The 19,280-nt window shown below is 42.8% G+C and overlaps 3 protein-coding genes across 3 annotated transcripts; all 3 read left to right on the top strand.

Moving 5' to 3' along the window:
• Positions 1-2,028: 2,028 nt before the first annotated feature.
• LOC101770379 lies at positions 2,029-2,671 on the top strand. The gene is made up of 3 exons (XM_012847451.2): positions 2,029-2,034; positions 2,151-2,229; positions 2,370-2,671. Exons 1-3 carry the CDS (start codon positions 2,029-2,031, stop codon positions 2,669-2,671), a joined length of 387 nt encoding a protein of 128 aa, XP_012702905.2.
• Positions 2,672-4,476: 1,805 nt separating this feature from the next.
• LOC101769967 (heavy metal-associated isoprenylated plant protein 16) lies at positions 4,477-5,176 on the top strand. Its single transcript, XM_004978006.1, has 3 exons — positions 4,477-4,482; positions 4,670-4,748; positions 4,881-5,176. The coding sequence occupies exons 1-3, from the start codon at positions 4,477-4,479 to the stop codon at positions 5,174-5,176; spliced, it is 381 nt and encodes a 126-aa protein (XP_004978063.1).
• A 7,688-nt stretch (positions 5,177-12,864) lies between these two features.
• Positions 12,865-13,772, top strand: LOC101765889 (heavy metal-associated isoprenylated plant protein 16). Its single transcript, XM_004975852.1, has 3 exons — positions 12,865-13,022; positions 13,140-13,221; positions 13,337-13,772. Exons 1-3 carry the CDS (start codon positions 13,014-13,016, stop codon positions 13,573-13,575), a joined length of 330 nt encoding a protein of 109 aa, XP_004975909.1. The 5' UTR covers positions 12,865-13,013; the 3' UTR covers positions 13,576-13,772.
• The last annotated feature ends 5,508 nt before the right edge of the window (positions 13,773-19,280 follow it).

The following is a 19,280-nucleotide window of genomic DNA, read 5'->3' as shown; positions in this document are numbered from 1 at the left end:
CCCTTATGGTGGACGGCTATACTTTGGTGCTATGGTTTCTCTTTTTTTTTTTCCTCTCAAATTTTTCGGACCCTGAGATTCTGGCAGATTACCTAAAGAAAATTCTTACCTGTCCGTATTCTAGGTAAATATACTTAAATGTGAAAAACACACACATTTGGTGCCTGACTCCACTCACCAGATATTCAACCTTGGTAAATACATTTAACAAAATGGTAAAAATTTCTATGTTCATCCTTGGTTGATGCACAAGCCGAAGATTACCTCAATTACATAGTTAATAGAAATCAATTCAATTTTTTTACAGATATCTAAGTTTTTCCGCGTTCCGATATAATCCCAATGGGAATTAAGTCTTAAGCATTTGGATAAGAACAGTATGGTGGACCAAGGATGAATTTTCAGCGACGAAACGTTGAATAAAGAGCGAAATCCGAATATCTAATTGGCTGTCCTGTTACAGTCTGTGCGAAACAAGAATTGTCAAGTGGTCCCTTGATCACTATTGGTCTTTAGAACCAGTTAAGTATTCGTCAGTCGTCACCGAGTTTTTCTGACGTTCTGAGTCTGAAGCAAGTAAGGGTAGGTGACAGCAAGAAGACTCAGAGAGAGGTCCACGCTCCACAAATAAACTGGTGGCATTTCACCGTCACAGAAGAATGCAGTGCTCCATAAGCAAACGAAACAGGGTCGTAATAAACCATCGAAAACGCAACGCGTCTGCATCATCTTTCTGTATGTTTGTCATGTACCTGAGATATGATCAGGTAGGCCTTGATGATTACTACTTCTAAGCGGTCATTTTCAGAGTGAGACCGATCGTTGACTCGTGCGTTCACATCGATCCCAATTTTAAAACTGCGTCATTCGCATCTTCGGGGTCGGTATAACTCTGCGTATAGTAGATGCAGAACACCAGTACTGTTATCATCTTTTCCAGAAACCCGTTGGTACCGACAAAGGGAGGCACCTCATGAGCAAACTACCTGCAAAAGTATCTGGGCAGTGCCACTGCCCAAGTAAGGTCCGGTTTGGTTTCTTTACTTATTTTTAGTACCTGCGTTTAAATACTAATTAGAAGTATTAAATGTAGACTATTTACAAAATCCATGTACCATAAGTAGAGGCTAAACAACAAGACAAATCTATTAAGCCTAATTAGTTCATAATTTGACAACGTGTTGCTACAGTAAATATTTGATAATGATAGATTAATTAGGTTTAATAGATTCGTCTTGTCGTTTAGCCTCCACTTATGTAATGAGTTTTGTAAATAGTCTACGTTTAATACTCCTAATTAGCATCTAAATATTTGATGTGACACGTGCTAAAAATAAGCAAAAGTAACCAAACGAGCTTTAATTCGACCCTAACCTGCAGACTGCTACTGAAAAGTGGATTCTGAGATCCGGCCAGTAGAGTATCCCTCCTACTGGCGTGAACCCGCAACACTTCCCGTCTGGCAGGACTGGCATTACACCGCCGCCCGCTTGCTGATCCAACGACACGCAATCAGCATTACACCGGTAAGTGCTTGTGTATTCGACTGCTCTACTGGTATTAGAAATTTGGAACATGCGTGCATGTGCTCTTGCTGTCGGCAGACCGACTCAGTCAGAGGTATATTTGTCGACGAAGGGCGCAGGCAGGCAGCGTGGGCAGGCCAGTGTGGCTTACGAGATTTGCTCTCGGCCTGATCAGATCCCGTCGAGTCAAGCAAGTCTGAGAACGCGATTAGTCTGATGCTTTTGCTCGATTAAGTAACTGCTCTGCTGACGCGGAGCTTGATTATCCCTGTACTAGACTACTGCCACTCCGCCAGTAGCTAGTGCCATTTCCGTGTCCGCCTCTCCTCCACCGTAACCGTATATAAGACTGGGAGCGGGCTCAGCCACCGTATAATAAGAGTATGCATTGGCATCGGTCGCCGCGGCCTGCAAGAGAGATCGGTGGATCAGTAACCAAGGCACCCAAGCAGCATTTCTGTCACCGGGCCGGTGTTGCAGGGAGGGAAGCCACCTCCAGGAAATGAAGGTAATTAAGCCTAGCACCGGCCTGCCCGCTCGATGTGTTTTTCATCGGCCAATCTCAAGCACTTGCACTGATCGCGTTTAATTCTCGCTTCTCCTTCGTCGCCGTCGTTGGGGCAGCAAAAGGTGGTGATCAAGGTGAGCATGCCGTGCGAGAGGAGCCGATCCAGAGCCATGGCGCTGGTCGCCAGGGCACACGGTACGCGCGCATTCTAACGTACATTTCTGCTGCCACGTCCTTGCCCTGCTTCCTGCACGCGTGAATCGCATTGGTGCGGTGGTGCGTGGGCGTAGACTGACAGACAGTGCCGGCACGTACGGCTGCGCGTGTATGTGCAGGGGTGCTCTCCATGGAGATCACCGGCGGCGACGCCAGGGACAAGCTGGAGGTGGTCGGCGACGGCGTTGACGCGGCCCGCCTCGTCAGCTGCCTGCGCAGGAAGCTCGGCCACGCCGAGATCCTGCTGGTGGAGGAGGTGAAGGACAAGATGGCGGAGGAGCCGGAAGAGCCGACGGTGCAGCACGAGGCCGCCGTGGAGCCGCCGCCTCGATGCTACCACAGTTGCCACGACTGCCACCACCACCACCACCCGCCGCCGATGGTCGTCTGCGAGGAGCCCAGCAACTGCCCCATCATGTAAGATAGGTTGGGAGCTTGGGGTGAACAAGAAAGATTTTGGTACTAAGCATTCTGTAAAGCAACTGGAGCGAATCAGTCGATATGCGCAAATAAATAAAATTCACAAGTGGCGTCTTCGTTTACGATTTCAATCGGTTTTCACTTGGGCATCTGAACCTCGATTGCTCACAAAAGTGTTTGCTTCTTCGTGTAAGTTTGCAAGTGCACATGTGATTTTGGGTTGGGGTCGCATGTGCCAGTGAGGCAATCAGTGACGATAGTGTAATTAGGTCGCAATCAGCGCGGGTACCGTAGCATCAAGCAGAACGGGTAACGACGTGCAAATTGAACTGCAAACGTCACGTGCCAAGAACAAATCAACGTCACGCCAACATCGTACCCTGATCGAGATGGATCATGATGGATGAATGATTTGCATTTTCGCCGTCTAATATAATGCCCGGTAAAAAACATTTGAACTGATGGGGATCGGAAAGGCAAAGCCACGCTGGAAAAAAAAATAGCCTCAACATATAATGCAGTGTCCTGGTTCCGCACATGACTGAATTTGGTGAATCAAGTGGCCAATCATATTGCACGAATAAGTAGCCAATCATATTCCAGTTCATATGGACTCATAACTACACTTCAATTCCTTAGAATCCCCAAACAATAATTAGAGAATTATTACCACCCACCTTATGCGCATAGTACATATATATTTGCATTTTATTGCTAATTTCTCTAACTTTGATCAAATCCATATAAAAATACATGTCTTGATAATGTATTTATTTGGTATTGTGCTTGTTAATATATTTTTTTATTTAAAGATAGATTAGTTTGACTTGGTTTTTGGAAGGAGGGGAGTAGTTGGTAATATACAAGTTACTTTACTATTCTTTAGGGCGTTATTTTTTTCAGTTTGAAGATTCTTATATTAAAGAGCTTTGTTATAATGCTTTTAAAGTACTAGGTACTTTCCTTTCTTATTCTTCTAATAAAAAAAGAATTGAATAGATTTACACATAATTAAAAGGGTATTATAGTAATTTCTCACTATTTTTTCCTTGATCCCACCAAATCGGTACTTTTCTCTTTTATTTACTTTGTTTTGTTTCCACTGTTTGATTTCGCTGAATGGAAGGCTCTTATTTTTTTCAAGCACTCTAAAAGTTTTCTATATTAAAAAGATTTTTGTATAATATCTTTAATTGTTTTGAGCAATTTTTGTCAAATTGGTTGGTTCGTATCAATTCTATTGACTGAAACCTATAATATATATGCGTGAGATGTACATAAAGTGAAGGTGGGCCGCCGGGCGTTGATAAGACCAAGAGTGATGGAAGCTTCTTAGAAAACTCGGCGATTACCACGCTAACACGGTCATTTAAATTCTGAACCTGTGCGACCATCGAATCGCCATAATATCTACTTAGATGGAGAATAAACCAATCAAGACATAGACAAATCCCTAGTCAAGTAATTTGATTAATATTGCAAGTGGAATTCAATGTATGCGTTGCGATCTCCCATTCCACTGGCTGGCGGCTGCGGGCTGCCATCCTAGGAGATAGGACCCTCTGCCCCGGCTCCTGCGTCACCCTCTTGCCCCGCTCGCGCGTGGGTATTTATACACCAGCCACGAGCGCGGTTGCTAGCTCGCACCTTCGCAAGCTACACGAAGCTAGTTTGTGTGGCTGTTGCACCGACCGGCCGGCGGCAAAACGTCCATCAGTGTGGTAGCCATATCCAGTAGTCAGTAGTCCCAGAATAATAAGCCTGACAGGCTCATCAGTGTCTCAGTTCGTAAACAAGTAACCAACGATGAAGGTAGTGAAAGCGATCTATACATACATACATACATACATACATACATACATACATACATATATATATATATATATATTTCGTTTCTATGTTCTCATCTCACGTCGCTTAATTTATTTGTCCCCTGATGCTTGAGCATCCCGCGTGAACTGATGATGGACTGGGCTGAGCTCTGGTTGGTTTGTTGCAGGTAAAGATTGTGATCCAGGTGACCATGCCGGACGCCAGGAGCCGCTCCCGGGCCATGGAGGTGGCCGCCAAAGCAAACGGTATAGTATATTTGCACACCCATCATCATCACATCACACTTCAGAAGTAGGCAGATATATACATCTATAGATTCATTTATGCATGATGAGTACAACTCCAACAGCAACCCAGATATGAATGGGTGTATGCAGGGGTGAGCACGATAGAGATCACCGGCGACCTCAAGGACCGGCTGGAGGTGGTCGGAGAAGGCATCGACATCATCTGCCTCGTCATGTGCTTGCGCAAGAAGCTCTGCCACGCCGAGATCCTGCAGGTGGCGGAAGTGAAGCCCGAGGAGAAGAAGAAGCCGGAGGAGAAGAAGCCTGACGAGCCCAAGCCCTGCGCGTGCCCGGGGCCGTGCCGGTGCGCCGGCGGTTATTGCTACGCGCCGCTGCCGATGGTTCTTTGCGAGGAGCCGCCGGCGGGCGCTTGCCGCATCATGTGAAGATGCTAGTAAGATGGGACTTCATGCATATGCATCAAGAGTAATTTGGGTTCACCAATAGATGTGTAAGAAGAAAGAAAGATGGTTGCATCTGGTGTACGCATGATAACTTGTTTTTGAAGCGAGTACGCATAATAACTTGGTTTTGATAAAAAATTAGCTTACTTCTTTTAAACACGTTGTTTTTAGGGGAGTATATTGGTTATGATTTTGATCTCTATTGCAGCGTGAGTAATCAAGAGAAACTATTTGTTCAGCAATCAAAGCGTTATAGATTGTCACTTGGAATATCTTTGCTAGGAATGGATGGAGAAGTAATAATAGACTTTGCTTTTGATTAATTCCATAAAATTTTCTATTTTTTCATCAGCATTTGAGTTGAGAATGTTGTAAAACCTTGGCTATGGGCAGGTGGAGGAAGTGGAGGACAAGAAGACCGAGGAGGACAAGAAGACCTTGGCTGACGTACGTAGATAGATCATGATGGATGAATCATTTGCCTTTTCGCGTCTAAAAGTGGCTTCTTCAAAAGAAAGTGGTAAAGGCTCAATTATGCAGCTGCTACTCCGAATGGCTGAATTTTCTTCTCTGCTGCCAATTGCAGTCCTGTTGGTTTCTTTGTCCTCATGGGTTGGTGAAATCCAGAAGTAAAACCAACAAGTGGCCACTGACCACAATCAGATTCCAGCTCTACTCTTCCTTCCCCCATAAGCACCCACCAAATTTCTCTTTTTTTTTATCAGGATATGTCTGTTGTTTGTTATATAGATTTATATACCATTGCAACGTGCTATTTTTGTGAGCGTGAGATTTTTTTTTCTTTGAAGCTACATCCCAGGTTTTCTTAGAATACTCAATTTGACGTTTCAAAAAAAATGAATACTCCATTTGGAAAACTAGTCCATCAACCCGTGCTCCCGCACGGGTCAATATTTTTAAAAGCTATTATATTTGAATTTTTTTAAAAAAATTAAACTTCTAGCTAATAATCAAAATTGTTTACTTACTACTCTGTCTTTTTTTCAATACTTCAACATAATACTCATATAATGTTCACTTATCTTTGTCCAGTTGTGATTGATTTTTAATTAGTAATTATTCTATACACTTTTTCATCCACATTCACACTTTTTTTATTTTGTATCGCACCTCCATACATTGTGTTTAGCATAAAAATCAATATTTTTTATCACTTCCTCACATACATATAGAAATAGTCTACATGGTGACACTTTAGATGTGTAAGGAAGAAAGAAAGATTTTGCATCTAGTGTATGCATAATAACTTTTTTTAAGCGAGTACGCATAATAACTTGGTTTTGAGAAAAAATAGTTTACCTCTTTTAAACACATTGTTTTTAGGGGAGCATATCGGATCTCTATTGCAGCATGAGTAATCAAGGGAAACTATTTGTTCAGCAAGCAAAGCGTTATAGATTGTCGCTTTGGATATCTTTGCCAGGAATGGATGGAGAAGCAATAATAGACTTTTGCTTTTGATTAATTCCACAAATTTTTCTATTTTTTCACCAGCGTTTGAATTGAGAATGTTGTAAAACTTTAGCTATGTGTGCTCGCATAGGGCAGAAATATTTGTTTTTTCTAAAAAATAATACACCTATAGATTTTAATTTCGAAGCATCATCACTGATGTTTTGGAAATTTTAGACGCAAGAAAAATGATACGTTTTGGATATTTGAATTCCATAAATCATGTCGGTGGATAAAGTATTCTACAAAATACAAGAAAATCTCACGTAACCTACCATTTACTGATATGATGATATACTACCTTCATTCACAAATACTTGATATGCTTCGACTAAATCTTGGTCAAAATGTTTAAACTTTGACCATAAATAGTTTTTAAATATTTAGTTTGGAAACACAATAATTATATATGGATTTATCTTGAAAAGTAAGTACTATAATTATATCGTACTTGTTGGATATTATAACCATGTTTTGAATTAAAAATGATCAAAGTTAAAATTCAAACAGTTAAACTGAGCATAGCTCAACGTGGTAGGCGACGTGCCTGTCTATAGCGATACACCAATGGTGACTTTGTCAAGTTCGAGGATCTATACCGGCTTACTCTCTCAGAGATGCTTATAAAGATAGGGTTGTGTGCGTATGTTCATAGGGGGTGAGTGTGCGTGAGTGTTCGTTCTGTAATGTGGTTCGAAAAAAATAAAACTCAAACAGTAACCGGGATACAACCATATTTAGGAAGATTTTGTTTAGATAATGGCCTTATTCACCGAGGTACCATCTAATATTTGTTTATAGAATTGGCTGAGAGGTTTGTTTTTTTTCATCACTCTTTAATGAAATCGATATTCCTTTATGTCCGAGTAAAACCACGCCAAAGTTGGAAAAAGATCAATCATGCAAAGGAAATTAAAGCGCTTAGTGCATTAATTAAAACCTTATATATGCTGCAAATTTAGTTGATTAGTTCTATGAGAGCAAAAGGCTAGGCCCGTCTAGCTGCACAAATAAGGTACGAAATGGTAATCATTCTTCACTTTGCGTTAGATTCTTTTCTCAGAAGTTCCCTGTTGTCACCTTTCTCACTTTGCGTTAGATTCTTTTCTCACAAATAAGGAGTATCTGACAAATGGAACCTGTGTTGAACGACGAATGAAGTGCTTGTAACTGTTTTCACAGAAACGATCCCAGACACAAATTTCCTTCGGAAAATAATGTCATACACAATCAGTGTATACTTAATTTAATATTTCCAGCTATCTTAGTAGCATAATTACAATCACGTTCTGACGAATCAAGTGTCAAAAAGTTGTAGCCAGAAACTTTTTTACCTGATCCTTTCGTTTTGGTCATGTTGTTTTCCCACCTAAAATCAGTTTTCAGCAAACGAGTCAAACCCCCAAACTAGCAGTGAGGCAACAAACTTGGGTAAGACTGGAACAACCTCTGAACAAAGAGGTCACGAGCAAGGAGATGCGACACTAACGGAGCCAAGTCAGAACTCAGAACTTGATGCCCACCATATGCCTAAAAATTCCCCAGCACATCAACGATTTGGTAAACTGGTAGGCCCTTAATTGGTGCGGCCGTTAATTGTGTTTAGGGTTTTGGCTCGTCCATACATCTCCGAAGCCCAAGTGCTCGCGCGCTGGGAGCCCTCCTGGTGAGCAAATCCGGACAGCTCCCTCCCTTCCCCGAACTTTCCATTTTGGACAACTTTCCATTTCCGAAATATCATAACTTTATACATAACTTCGATGCATAACTCTATAATATAATTTTTTATGAGATGATTTTTAAACACAACTTCAATAACGTGTAGAACTTATGTGTACAACTTTTAGGTACAATTTGTAAGAATAACTTCAAATTTTATTTTTTAAAAGATGTAACCTATACGCACAATTTGTATGTATAACTTTTTCCCTAACAACAATTTAGGTGATAAATTTCGTAATACGACTTTCATGATATACTTAACTTATACACATAACATTTGTCATAATTTTAAGAGCATGTTGTTAAAAGAATTTATGCAGATAACTTATACGTATATACAATATTTACTTGGTAAAGAAAAATAATTGAAAAGAAAAAAAAACACGCGCGGGCCAGCACATGGCGGGGTCGCGTGGGACCCACCCTCCGCGTCGCGCTGCAGCGCCTTGGTTCCTGTTTCCGACGGAACCACGGTAAGCGCACTGTCAAGCTGCACATTAGTATCTTTAATTAAAGCCGCCCGTCTGATCAGCATCTCACGGCTGACGACGATTCCGTGCACACAGGAACGTGCCCAAAAAGCGGCCCCCTACTGCTTTTGATCCTTTTTTGCACGGTGACAGGCGAGGTACGTTGGTAGGTGTGGGACCGCTCGTTGAACCATGCGCGTTCACACCACCAGTGGAAGTCCAGGCGTTACCAAATCCCTCTCCTCCTGGGCCTTGTTTAGTTGGGGAATTTGGGAGGTGCCAAATTACTGTTACAGCACTGTAGCACACTGTAGCGTTTCGTTTGTATTTGTGAATTATTGTCCAAATATTGACTAATTAGGCTCAAAAGATTCGTCTCGCAAAGTACAACAAAACTGTGCAATTAGTTTTTAATTTCATCTACATTTAGTACTCCATGCATGTACCATAAGTTCGATGTGATGGGGAATCTTCTTTTTGCATAGTGTCAAAGTTGGGAGTTGGGAGTAACTAAACATGGCCCTGGTTCTACTGGTGCGTTCATTTAGCCACATGCATCGAGGAACGGACACACAAGAACTGAATGAGGAAACTGCAATTGAGCTCTCCTTTGAAATGGAAATTTTACAGTGAACACATCGGTTTCTCGCCTCTCGCGAGTGTTCAAGAATTGCAGTAAGACGATCTTGATCCTACCAAACTCCGTCTCCTCGGAAACAACGGTTCCGGCGATCGCCGTCCGCTCACCCTGACCCCGTGGAGTCAACTGGGCTTGGTCTACCACATCCGCTGATCGATCTGGCCAGTGCGCGACCGAACTGCCTCGGCAGAGTCAAGTCGTTGTATAGAGTACTTTTTTCCTGCATAAGGAGTCGGAAACGGACCCGGCTCTGATGAGTGATGACTGATGACAACGAACCGCGTGGGGTCCGTCAGTCACTCTCGCTCACTTGGAAGCTCGGCCGCTGAACCGTCTTACGAAGGCTCGTCTCCCGCGTCAGGACTCATGCAGGCCTGGCGCCGCCTATATATCCCGCGCGCCCAGCGCTGGCTGCCTGGCTGCCTCCGGTCCTTTGCCAGATAAAGTTGGGGCGGAAAGAGTTCTATAATTTAGCCTAACAAATTTAAGGATGGAGCTCAATAAAGATCGAATCATAATATTATATGATTTTGAACTAAAAATAGATAGTGCTGAATTGGATTGTGAAGAAGGCATGAGGGCTATAATCCATTACAAGATAAGAGTTGTTGTTGTTGGTTTGGTCACCAAGGCGTAGCTAGAATTTTAGCAAAGAGTATGCCACGACAACTTTTTTATATTAGCATAGATGTATGTGCGACATGCATGTGGTATTTAAAAATTTAGCAACCAAACCAACAAAATTTTAAAATTACAATTTGAGGTTTATAATTTATTTTCTAAATAACATAAGTAATAGGCTAATGCGAACTTTGGTCATGTGTGCGTACATGGATGCCACTGGAAATGCATGGCCTCATATAATGAGATCCCTTTTCCCCATATTCAAACAATCCACCTGTTCTGCAACCTGACGTTGACTGACAATTGTTGTTGCCCTCTTAAACCTCTTCCCATCCAGTGACCCATCGAAGAAAAAATAATTTGTATTGATGTCATCACAATTATTAATAAATGTTAAATAAAATAATAGAATATTTATTCAGTTAATCAATAGAATTTCTTCTCAGGCAGAGAGACGAGAGTCACCTCCTTTCCACCAAGCAGTTACTCCCTCGTTTTGCCTTCTTCAAAGATAAAGTAATCAATAACAATCAAACATTCAGCAGGCCAGCAAAAGGACATCAAAACTTCAACGAGGAGTTGCCACTGAATTAGAATGCCACAAAGCTACATTTTCCTTCAAAGAAAATCACCAACAGAAGTTGTGGAGGATGACAGTTTGTCTTGAGTCTGGAAAAAACAAATCGTTCCTACAATATTTGTTTGGTAACTCATCTCTATCACGCCTCTCTCTAATAATCTTGTCTCCTGTGGAAATCTCATCTCCCTGTTTTTTCTCCACGAAGCAAGAAGGTCATCGCCAACCATGCCAATGCCATCGGCCGGCCTGCATCCCCACTGGCCACTGGCCGCTCGTCGCACTTACGGGAGACACCACTCTAAGCAGCTGGCCCTCCCGTTGACCTTTTACAGGCTTGTGTGGACGGGGGGCAGGGGCGTCATCTTCGAGATCTTTGCCTCGTACCACCGAGCTCCAACTCCACCATACAAACAATCAAAATAATTAACACTTTATAAATTGAAGCAAGAGATATGTTAACAAATCAATTCGCACGTGATTCTGATTCACAACACATGAGTTCGATTTGATTCACAACACAGCACAATCACAAATGAATCGTTTACAAACAAATCATACACTATCACTTACAAAGGATACATTAACTGGCTTCTCGTATCCGCAAGCTCCCCGCTCGCCATCTCACCTGCACGTGCGGCGGCTGGCGGCCAGGGGCCAGCTAGGGAGGGCGCCCGCGTGGCCGGCGGGATATGCGCCGGTGGCGGCCAATGCCTTGGGGCCTGGCCAGGGAGGCCCGCACGGCCAGGCCGGGGTGCCCCGCGCGGCGGCGGCAGCCAGTTGAGGAAGGAAAGAGTAGGAGATGGAGGAGAGGAAGCGGTGGAGGGAGAGGGAGGCCAATGGTGGGGAAAGATAAGGTAGCGGGGAGAGAGATAAGGCTAATGGATGATAAAGGCCGCTAGGTTGGTGCGGAGAGAGAGTCCATCGGGGGAATAAAAAAAGAGGGATATAATCCCGGTTGTTAGTTTCTACCTGCAGCTGCTGATGGTTGAAGCCACCGGCGGACGCTTGCCGCATCATGTGAAGCTAGTAAGATGGGACCACTTTCGCTTCTGCCACCATAGGCGATAGCGTAACTATTATACTCCGTTGACTTTGTGTAATTTATGAAATAAATGTATTGTCAAGATATATTTCACGTTGGATTAATCAAGGACTTTGCTACTCCGAAATGACTGTGAGCCGTCAATCTGGAAGACTTTTTATTACATATTACCTCCTAGGAGGTAATACAAAAAATATATGTTTATATATTTTTATTTCAGAAAATTAGGTAAAATATATTTTAATTGGATATATTAGTTGTAAATTAACATGCATAATTAGATCTACCGTGATTGACACGTGATGGAGCCTCTGAGTGTAACATTTTTCCTTTTTTTTTCTTTTGGAATGATACGTGAAGGGAGCCTTTGAATACTTGAGTTTGTTTTTTTATGACACGGTGATGGTACCAACGAGAGTTTGTAACGTTCTTTTGAAATGACACACGATGGATGCTCCCAACATTTGTGTAACTTTTTTTTGACATGAACAACTGCCAGCGCTAACGTGACCTTGTATACCATGAGCCATGACGCTTCTAACGTGATTTGATCAAAGGCAAAGCATGTGTGTGATCAAATGTAGGTACTATTATACATTTAGATACCGTCTATGTCTAAATATATAATAATATTTATGAATCTAGAAATATTTGGAACGGAGGGAGTACTTCGTATGCTTTGACTAAATCTTGTTCAAAATGTTTAGGGTTTTTGGCTCGTCCATACATCACTGAAGCCCCTGTTCCTGTTTCCGACTGAACCACGGTAAGCGCACTGTCAAGCTGCACATTGTTGGGTCATTAGTATCTTTAATTTAATTAATGCCGCCCGTCTGATCAGCATCTCACGGCTGACGACGATTCCGTGCACACAGGAACGTACCCAAAAAGCGGCCCCCTACTGCTTTTGATCCTTTTTGCACGGTGACAGGCGAGGTACGGAGGTTGGTGAGGGACCGCTCGTTGAACCATGCGTGGCCGTCAGTCCCGCTCGCTCACTTGGAAGCTCGGCCGCCGAACCTTCTCGCGAAGGCTCGTCTCCCGCGTCAGGCACAGGCCTGGCGCCGCCTATATAGCCCGCGCGCCCAGCGCTGGCTCCCTCCAGTCCTTTCACAGGCCACACAAGACAAAGAGGCAGCTGTTGGTTTCGTTGCAGCAGAGTGCCTAGCCATCCAGCAAAACCATCAGCCGCCGCGTCGACCTCGGCGTCCGGCGATACTTTCGCCGATCCCGTCCCTCCCTCAGGGCCTCAGCGGCGGGGGCACGCCATGACGAAGGTAATTTAATTGCGCGATCGAGCAGCCATCTCACCAACAACTCCAGCTCGTCCAAGCTCACGCCCCTTGCTCTGTTCCGCGAACTGAATCTGAATTGATCTTTGTTGTCGCATGCAGCAAAAGATCGTGATCAGGGTGAGCCAGCTGGCGAGCGAGAAGACACGGTCCAAGGCCATGGCGCTGGTCGCCAAAGCGGACGGTACGCACGGGCACGCGTTGTTCTAGTGTTCTACCATGTCGATGCTCTTGTCCTGTTTATATGTGAGCTACGGCCAGTGCTAACTGTTCTATTGCTGCGTGCGTGGGTGGTGCAGGGGTGAGCTCGATGGGGGTCACCGGCGACGGCAAGGACCAGCTGGAGGTGGTCGGCGACGGCGTCGACACCGTCTGCCTGGTCCAGTGCCTGCGCAGGAAGATCGGCCCCGCCGAGATCCTCAAGGTGGAGGAGGTGAAGCCGGCCGAGAAGAAGCCGGAGGAGAAGAAGCCGGAGCCGCTGCCATACTGGTGGTACCACAATTACTACCACTACCACCCGCCGCCGCCGTGCTGGTGAGGTGGTGGTGAGCCGGTGACAAGCCGTTCAGGGAAGCGGCCGTTTCGGATGGAGTAGTAGTTGGAATTCAGCTCATGCTTGCTCTATATTTGTATTCGGGCTGTTCTGTATTTCAATGGAAAAAAAAAGGCAAAGCTGTTCATCCATGGTTGCTCTGCTTTTAGCTTTTTTTTTTAAGGGAAGATCTGCTTTTAGCTTTCACCCCTGTCCACGTATATGAGTATAGAATAATTGCTAACTTAAGGCTCGCAACCGGATAAAAATAATACGTATATAAGAGTATCGTGTTACAATATTTAACAGTTGAGAGAGAGCAACTGAAGAACTTTTAGTTTTTAGCTATAGGCAAAAAAAAATTACGAATTTTCAGAACTTTTGTCTCTCAAAATTACTAGCACGGTGTAAGAGCACGAGTTGGACAGTCTTATTATTACTAATTGCCGACTTCTTTTGGAGCTGTCCACATTAATCTTCACGAGATGTTACGAAAGAAAAGATACATCCTTAAAATTCCCACTAAAATCAGAACATCTTGCCATCAATTTAGTAGTTCTAATTATCATAGCTATTGCATTAATTATGCTTTATACAAATTACGCACATCTGTTATTATGTGAAAGTAGTTCAAAGTAACCCCTAAATTTATATCTAAATTACTCTCATGTGTTGGTATGAAAAACTTCTAGTTGTAAACTGAGCGTAGCTTAACTGGTAAGGGTTCCTTGTGGTGTAACCTACCTGCCTGGGGTCGAGTACTCGACTCAACACGAGTGCTCGCATATTCCTGGATTTATTACAGGATTTAACCAGTGCTATTCTTTTAGTGGTAGGCGACATGCCCATCGACGCAAGGCGCATGTGGTAATTTCATCAATCTCGAGGATTTGTCGGCTCAGTCTTTCGGAGGTGCTCGTAGGAGTAGAGTTGTGTGTGTATTCGTAGAGGCGAGTGTGCATGCCTGTATGCCTGTATGTGAGCATCTGCGTCTGTACTGCGCGATTCCAAAAAAATGAAAAAACCCTAATTTTTATCTTAATCACCCACCATATCGTTATAATAAATCACTTAAAATAACCCTTATATTTACATCTGTAGGTCATTATTAAAAATCACATAAAATAAATCTAAAATTTGAATATAAATTACCCACAATGTGTTATTATAAAAATTCCAAAGCACACTAACTTGTGATTCTAAATTTATCTATTTTTTAATTTTTAATATAGGAAATGCTATCGTAAAGATATATATTAATGGTTTCTGTCATCACATAGATCATGTACATATGTATATAAGAAACGATGAGGAAACAGATTTCCGTATTAAGCACATAAATCAAATTAAGGTTTAATTAAACACATACGAAACATATATGGAGGTATGATGCAATGTGGAAAAAAAACTATAAATATGAATGAATGAAAAATGTATAGAGTAATAATATGTGCTCAATGGGTGTTCTGTTAGAATATTTAATATTGGGAGAGAACAAGCTAGGAAATTTTAATTATTAGCTATGAATTGTTTTTATAAATTTCTAATACTTTTGTCTCTCAAAATTACGATCTATGCGACAGTATATAACTAATAAAAGGAGGAGATATATGAGCTAACTACCCATGAAAATCAGAGAATACATGATCTAACCACCTAGAGATTGTAACCACGTAGAAATGACACATCGGATGTTTGGATGCTAATTAGGAGTATGAAACATAGGCTAATTACAAAACTAATTGTACAGATGGAGTCTAATTCGCTAGACGAATCTATTAAGCCTAATTAGTCCATGATTTGACAATGTAGTGCTACAGTAACCATTTGCTAATGATGGATTAATTAGGCTTAATAGATTCGTCTCGCGAATTAGCAAAGGTTCTGCAATTAGTTTTATAATTAGCTCATGTTTAGTTCTTCTAATTAGCATCCGAACATTTGATGTTACACTGTTAAAGTTTAACACCTTGTATCAAACACCCCCTCAACTATCTTATTCAGTCGGAGCACACTCGTTTGTGCGTGCCTGCACAGCGTGTTGGTGCACCTACTAGTAGGCAGGTGCGCTCGGCTTGTTTGTCCAGGCCGTCCGTTAAAAAAAAAAAACACGTAGAGGCAACGTGGCCAGCAGGGCAGTGGGTATACAAAATTTGCTCTCGGCCCGATCCGGAACTCCGGATCCCGTCGAATCAAGTCATTGCCCACAGTCTAAGCGCGTCCTGCTCGATTAATTATTACTGACGATCTTAGAATGCTCTTCTCTGCTGACGGAGCTTGATTATCCCTGTGCACTAGACTACTGCCAGTAGGCATGCAGTAGGTAGTGTAAGTTCCGTGTCCGATTGTATTCCTCCACCCGTATACAAAAGAGCGGTCAGCAAAGCTCTAGGTTGTGTTTCCTTCTTCATGTAAGTTTGCATGTCCACATGCATGTGATTTGGTGTGCGCATGTGCCAACATGTGACGATAACGTACGTAATTACGTCGCAATCAGCAGGTACTCCGTATCTAGCATCAAGAATGGCCGGGTTCTCAAACGACGTGCAAACGGAACTGCGAACGTCATCTGACAAGAACGAATTCACGTCACGCCCACATCGTAGTGTTTGTCGTAGCCTGATCGAGATGGATCATGATGGGGGTGCACAACTTGCATTTTTTTTTCCGTCGATCTGACATATAATACCTTGTAAAAGCATTTGAACTGATAGTGATTTGAAAGCCACGTCGGAGAAAGGGCTCAATAATGCAGTGTTTTCCGCACACGTCTGAATGAAATTCTTCACTGTTAAGTTGGCCAATGTTCCTATCGTCTTTGGTTTCTTGGCCCTAATGAGTTGCGAGTTGGTGAAGTCTACAACTCCAAGTAAACCAAACAAGTGGCCCATCATAATCCAATTCATCTCTCTCTTGTGCGTACAAATTTGTGGTTTATCTCTAATTCTTTTTTCTAATAATTTTATCCCTAATTCTTAATACAAGTTACTACCCTTTAGGGGAATGCTTTTTTCCCTCTCTTTGAAGCTACATGAGATTTTCTTACGATATTCCGTTCTTAAAAAGGATTTTCATAGGACATCTCTCAATATTTTGAACAAAGTTTGTTATATTGCTTGGCTCCTATGACTATGAGTACTTCTTAAAGAAATCTACAATTTCCATGAGATGTACATATGAAGATGGGCACGGCAGCGATAAGAGTGATCAAAGCACCGTGTGGTAGCCAACAACTAGATTGAAAGATACAGCTTCTTGTTTTCTCAAAAAAAACAGAGAGAGAGAGAGAGAGAAGATGCAGCTTCTTAGAAAACTCTACAATTACTACTACACGGCTTCATATAAGTTCTATACCAAGTGCCTTTTCATCCATTGTTGACCACCAAATCGCCATCATATCTACTTCGATATGGAATCGACCAATCAAGACTCGTCTCATTCTCTTGTCAAGTAATTTGACTATTGCAAGTGGAATTCAACGTAGCAATCTCTTTGGAAGGAACGGATTTACACCACGCCGAGGAAAGCGCTTAGCGCATTAACGAAGAGCTTGGTGCTGCAAATTTATATTACTCCCTCTATCCCAAATTATAAGTCACTTTGACTTTTTTGATACATTCACTTTGCTATGTATATAGATATAACAATATGTCTAGATGCATAGCAAAGTGGATGTACCAAAAAAATTAAAGCGACTTATAATTTGGGATGGAGGGAGTAATTTCTTGAGCAAAAGGCTAGGCTCGTCTAGCTGCACAATCAGGACGTATGAAAAGGTAATCGTTCTTCACTTTGCGTTAGGCTCTTGGCTCTTCCTTTCCTCTCAAGTTCCTGTTGCCAACATTCTATATGAGAAATAGAACTTGTGTAACAAGGAAGAAATGCTCATGACTGATTCAATGAAACGATCCAGACATAAATTTTCTTTTGAAATTAATCTCATACACAATCACTGTTACTTTAGTTGTTAGAACTATCTTAGACAGCATAATTGCAATCACGTTCTGACAAATCAACTGTCAAGAATTCAGTGTCTTACAGATAGTCTCGCCTGATTCCCTTTTTTTTGTTTGTTTCTGTTGTTGTTTTCGCACCTAGAATTATTTTTCAGCAAACGAGTAAAACCGTCAAACTAGCAACAAACTTGCGGAAGACTGGAACAAACTTTGAACAGAGGTCATGGAAGTCATTACTTTGATGACGTGGAGTATCCGGACGACGAGAAACGAATGGAGTTTCAATCACTCTGCTCCATCTATTCAAGGGGTTAAAAAAAACTTACTGCAGAATTGCTCACAGTTGCCTTGCATAGAGTGAAACCATCGGTTCAACCTGATTTGTTGGATTGGATTAATGCGCTATAATTTTTATTTTGGGTGTAGTGCTTTTTGCTTTGTACCTTGGACTTGCTTTGATAATAAATTTCAGTAGGAGCTTGTCCCTCCTGTTTCTTAAAAAAAAGTTTTGAACAGAGGCAACGGGCAAGGAGATGTGACACCTGCCACATGCTCTCAAATTCCACAACATATGTTGGACTGCAGGTAAATATTCTATCACGTTTGGAAATTGGAATCTGTAGCATAGTAAGGTCCTATTTGTTTGAGCTGAGCTTTTCTGAAAAGCTGCTGGTGCTGGCTTTCTGGTTCTGAAAAGCTAATGTTGTGTTTAGCTTTCTGGACTCAAAAACTACGAAAAGTTGAGGCTTTTCAGCTTTCCATATAAACTCCGCTTTTCTGCCTTTTCGGAAGCTGCACGATAAGTTCGTTGTTTGTTTGAGCTTCTGATTTTATTTCACGCTAAGAAGCTGCTGCCACAAACAGGGCCTAAGTAACAATACGAAGGTTGGAAACCGTTAATTCTTCTGCCAGGAAGTGTTAATTCTTCTGCTTTTTGTCTGAAACAGGTTGTGATCATGAGGGTGCAGACGAGGCGCGACAAGTTCCGGAAGGACTCAGGTCGCAGCTGCTTCGACATACGGTAAGTGCACTGTCAAGCTGCACAATGTACGTCGCCGGTCTGATCGGCCGAGGACGATTCCGTGCACGGAGAAACGTACCAAAAAGGGGCTCCCTACTGCTTTTGATCTTTTCTCCGGTCATCCACCCGGTGACGCGAGGTGCGACCGCTCGTTGACGCATGCTTGTTCACGCCACCCCCCAACCCGTGAAATTTAAAATCCAAAGCGTTTCCAAATCCTGCTAGTGGTTCTGTTGGTGCGTTTAGTTGTACTACTACCTTTCCATGTCATCCGCGATGTCGATCGGATCGATGAACGGACAGACATGAACTGTTGAACGAGGAACTGCAATTGACCTCTCGTCTGAAAAAGGAAGGAATTTTACAGTAAACAGTTCAGTTCTCGAGAAGGATTACACAATGGCAAACGATCTCAATCCTGACACAATCAATTCCGTTCCCTCGGAAACAACGGCGCTGGCGATCGCCGTCAGCTCACTCCACTGCCTCGACTCGGTCTACCACATCCGCGGGTGCACGACCAACTGGCTCGGCGTAGTCTCCGCAAGTCGAGTCATTGTATACTTGAGGAATCGAAAACGGACCCGGCTCTGATGACAACGAACGCGCGTGGGGTCCGTCAGTCCCTCTCGCTTACTTGGAATTGGAAGCTCAGCCGCTGCTGAATCTTCTCACGAAGGCTCGCCTTCGTCTCCCTGGTCCTCGATCACTGGCTATATATACCGCGCAACCCA

The sequence above is a fragment of the Setaria italica genome, chromosome VII, assembly GCF_000263155.2.
Source record: "Setaria italica strain Yugu1 chromosome VII, Setaria_italica_v2.0, whole genome shotgun sequence".
Classification (NCBI taxonomy): domain Eukaryota; kingdom Viridiplantae; phylum Streptophyta; class Magnoliopsida; order Poales; family Poaceae; genus Setaria; species Setaria italica.
This window is presented reverse-complemented; position numbering and strand designations above follow the sequence as displayed.